Source organism: Marmota marmota, unplaced genomic scaffold (genome assembly GCF_001458135.2).
Source record: "Marmota marmota marmota unplaced genomic scaffold, marMar, whole genome shotgun sequence".
Taxonomy (NCBI): Eukaryota; Metazoa; Chordata; class Mammalia; order Rodentia; family Sciuridae; genus Marmota; species Marmota marmota.
Window position 1 is genome coordinate 5,317,316 of NW_025999895.1, and position 4,289 is coordinate 5,321,604.

The 4,289-nt window shown below is 60.3% G+C and overlaps 1 protein-coding gene across 1 annotated transcript in view; it reads left to right on the forward strand.

The window, feature by feature from the left end:
• The window catches only part of LOC107157864 (tripartite motif-containing protein 65-like), a 22,258-nt gene extending 18,432 nt beyond the window's left edge, over positions 1-3,826 (forward strand). Inside the window, exons 8-13 of the mRNA XM_048796709.1 lie at positions 24-213; positions 1,269-1,364; positions 1,603-1,833; positions 1,980-2,175; positions 2,581-2,655; positions 2,901-3,826. Coding sequence (XP_048652666.1) covers positions 24-213; positions 1,269-1,364; positions 1,603-1,833; positions 1,980-2,175; positions 2,581-2,655; positions 2,901-3,541 — 1,429 coding nt within the window. The 3' untranslated portion in view covers positions 3,542-3,826. The remainder of the gene's footprint in view (positions 1-23; positions 214-1,268; positions 1,365-1,602; positions 1,834-1,979; positions 2,176-2,580; positions 2,656-2,900) is intronic.
• The last annotated feature ends 463 nt before the right edge of the window (positions 3,827-4,289 follow it).

Genomic DNA, 4,289 nt, shown 5'->3' on the forward strand with positions numbered 1-4,289 from the left:
CACCTGGGCCCGCATGAGCGCAGCCCCGCACTGCGCGGGCACCGCCTGGTGCCACCGCTGCGCCGGCTGGAGGAGAGCCTGTGTCCGCGCCACCTGCGGCCGCTGGAGCGCTACTGCCGCGTCGAGCGCGTGTGCCTGTGTGAGGCCTGCGCCGCCCAGGAGCACCGCGGCCACGACCTCGTGACGCTGGAGCAAGAGCGCGCGCTCCAGGAGGTGGGGTGTGGGCACCTTAGGTGGCCGGCGGGGGGTGACTGCCGGTGCGCGAGCAGGCCGAGGGCCGTGGACCCTACACTCTTCTTGGGTTGTGTCTTAATCTCCTCTGAGGGTCTTTACACTCCCGGCTTGACAATGTTTGTCGCTCGCGGTGGTGGAGATGGGAAGGTGGGAAGGAGGGACTAGTGAGATTGCTAAAAAGGACGCGAAGGGCGAGCAGGCGCAGGAGATCTGAAGGCAGGTTAGTGTCCTGGGGATGTGAGGCGGCTGGAAGCCGGGTTAGCCCCCAGAGCCTGGTAGGGGCGGGAGCTGCTGGTTCCTGCAAAGGCAGTAGAGCTGATGACGCTTGGCTCGAGCCAGTCCCAGCTCAGATTGCCCTAGGATGAGGCAGCCACTTTGGATGGGTGTGGCAGGCGACAGGAGTGCGACAGAGGGTGGGCTGGACACACAGATCCTCTGTCTAGCTGTTCCGGGCCGGCCGGGCAGTGGTGGGAACATGTGCGCAGCGTCCTGTCCCGCTACCTCCCGCCCCCAGTTTCCTTTGGCCTCTTGCCGGGTCCAGACGCCTCTGGCCTTGGGATTTTCCGTCTCTCCTGCCTGGAGCAGTGACTCATAAGACCCAGGGGATTTGCCCGGAATCCCCTTTATTCAGGCCTGGATTGGGGGTGCGGGCTCTTTGGGGACAGTGATCCCCACGGATTATGCCCTCTTGTGTGGTCACAGTCTCACCTCACTCTCTTCCCCGCTGGAGGAAATTCTCAAATTAATTTCAGCAACGTTGAGATGGGTGGATAGCTGATGGCCCTGTCTTGGGGGCTGTTAAGAGGAGAAGCAGACACCCACAGTCAGCCTGCCCCTCACCAGGAATTTGGTAATGGACCATCCTGGGCTGAAGGCACCCCTGGCATATTATGGGATATGATGGCCACTCTGATCCCACTGATCCACAGATATCTTTCCCTGGTCACCATTCCCCTCTCCCCTGGCAAGTCCTGGGACCTTTGTAGGGCTGGGGCCTCTGCCAGACCTGGTACTCAAAGAGGTGTCATCCACAGGCTGAGCAGCCCAAAGTCCTGAGTGCTGTGGAGGACCGCATGGATGAGCTGGGTGCATGCATTGCACAGTCCCGGCGCACAGTGGCCCTCATCAAGGTCAGACCCTCCCTAACCCCCATCCTGTGCACTGGCAGCAAGACCTTTCAACATAGTACAATCACTCCAAACAAGACCATGCTCAGGGCACTATCAGTCCCCATTAAGCATGAGCATCTCCCCTGACCTGTCACAGATCCAGCTCCTGCATTCCCCCAAGAGGGCAGGGTGGGCATGTGGAGTCAAAGGCCAGGCCTGTTCCCTGCCCTCATTGCTGCCTCCACTGCTGTCCTTGCAGAGCGCCGCTGTAGCAGAGCGGGAGAGGGTGAGCCAGCTATTTGCCGAGGCTGCTGCCACCCTGCAGGGCTTCCAGACAGAGGTGCTAGGCTTCATCGAGGAGGGGGAGGCTGCCATGCTGGGCCGCTCCCAGGGCGACCTTCGGCGACAGGAGGAACAACGCAGCCGCCTAAGCCAGGCCCGCCACAACCTGGGTCAGGTCCCTGAAGCAGACTCAGTCAGCTTCCTGCAGGTGAGGGCCACCGTGGTGGGAGGTGGAGGTGGAGTCAGGGAGTGCTTGGCTTTCTGGGGCTGTGCCAGCCTCCTGGTGGGGCTGCCCCGCCCCGGCCTGGAGGAACTGTGTCCAGTGGAGACTTTACCAGCACCTGTCTGGCACAGGAGCTCCTGGCACTACGGCTGGCCCTGGAAGAGGGGTGCGGCCCTGGACCTGGTCCCCCCAGGGAGCTCAGCTTCACCAAGTCCTCCCAAGCTGTCCGGGCAGTGAGAGATGTGCTGGCCTCGGCCTGTGCCAGCCAGTGGGAGCAGCTGCGGGGGCTGGGCAGCGACGACGGGCTACAGAAGCTGGGCTCAGAAGGTGAGTGTCCCACAGATGACTCACTGTTCCCTGGGCTCCTCACACAGGCCTCCGGGCCTGGTCCCCATTCAGGATAGAGGAGGGAAACTGTGCCTGGCACAGGGAGGGACCCCAAACCCGCCAGGGACTGGAGCCACCATCCCCTGATGACCAGTCAGCTCTTTGGCTACAGCCCAGCTTCTAGCCTCAGAGGGGCTGAGACCCAAGGAGCAAGTGGAGTACAATTCAGGCACAGACCTGTACGAGCCCGCCAGGTGGCATGGGTGGATGTATATCTGTCCCCAGGTGGCTTTGAGAGGAAGGCAGGCAGAGGGAGTTGCAGTCACAGGTCCTGGGATGGGCACTGTGCTCGGCCTAGCCTTTGGAGTCTGGGGGATATACTTGCCACTGTCTCTTCTTCTGCAGCTGACAGCGAGTCCCAGGACCCTGATAGCACGAACCACCTGGAGAGTGACATTCCCAGGGACTATTTCCTCAAGTGTAAGTAGACACTGCCTTCCTGTTCCCATGGGGGTCTCATAAACAGGCTCCAGCATGGTCCTGACACCAGGAGGTTGGACTCCCCTCCATAGTTCCTGGGGTGAATGAAGTCAGCTTGGTGTTGAGTTATGCTGGTTGCAATAGAGGGGTGAGGCTGTGTTTAAGGGGGGTGGGCACCTGTGGGGGGACCATCTTATCTGAGTCTGGCCCTGAGCCCTGCATCTCTCTTCCATCTGTGCGTTCAGTCGCCTACATCGTGGACTTGGATAGCGACACGGCAGATAAGTTCCTGCAACTATTTGGAACCAAAGGTGTCAAGAGAGTGCTGTGTCCCATCAATTACCCTGAGTCGCCCACCCGCTTCACCCACTGCGAACAGGTGCTGGGGGAAGGCGCCCTGGACCGTGGCACCTACTACTGGGAGGTAGAGATCATTGAGGGCTGGGTTAGCGTGGGGGTCATGGCCGAAGGCTTCTCCACACAAGAGCCCTATGACCGGGGCCGGCTGGGCCGCAACGCATACTCCTGCTGCCTGCAGTGGAATGGACGCAACTTCTCTGTCTGGTTCCACGGGCTGGAGGCGGCTCTCCCCCAGCCCTTCTCACCCACGGTCGGAATCTGCCTGGAGTACGCCGACCGGGCCTTGACTTTCTATGCCGTACGCGATGGCAAGATGAGCCTTCTGAGGAGGTTGAAGGCCTCCCGGCCACGCCGGAGTGGTGTTCTGGCCTCTCCTGCCGACCCCTTCCAGAGCCGCCTGGACAGCCACTTTGCAGGGCTCTTCGCTCACAGGCTCAAGCCTGCCTTCTTCCTGGAGAGTGTGGATGCCCATCTGCAGATCGGGCCCCTCAAGAAGTCCTGCATATCCGTGCTAAAGCGGAGGTGATGTGGGGCCAGCCTCCTGCAGCAGCTCAGCCCTTAGGGGCTTGAATCTTGAGGTCCATCTTGCCCCCAGGGAGCCTTCGAGGCCTGGTCCAGCCTCTCACTTCTAGAGGCTTCCACTTTCTATAATTGGGCCTTCCACCCCTCAGGGAGGAGGACCCCTATCCTTGTTTCTGGAAGAGAAAGCTTCAGCTGGGATGGTTCCAGTCTGCCCCAACCCCTCCTTTTCCAGGTTTTTAGACCAGTGCCAGACACACAGTAGGTGCTCAATAAACGTTTGCTGAATGGATGACTCCCTTTTTAGTCGCGCTCTTTAAGAATCCACAGGACTTCTCAGCTTTCAACAGCTGGCGTAATGTGGACAGGTGAGAGACGGAACAGAGCACCCCCCACTCCCTAGTTCTCAGCAGGGGCAGCCAGAGGTGGCTTCTTCACAGGCTCCAGCCCCACAGTCACCCTGGCGTCTCCCAGCTCTTACCAGCTCTTTTCATCCTTGAAGCCAGGTCTGGACCTGCACTTTGCCGGCCAGAATAAAACACAGAGGTCACCCTCGCCCCCCAAAGAGCAGAGCAGGACACCTGGGGAAGGACAAGAGTAGAGACCTGGGCTTCTTTCACATACACACCTCAGCCAGAGAGCTGTGTGACTCAGACCACTCCAGGGTGTGGCTGGAGCAGGGAACATTGACAAATTAGGTCCCACGTCCTCTCCTGGAGACAGCCTGGGCCTCAGGTCTCCACCGGCAGCTGTGT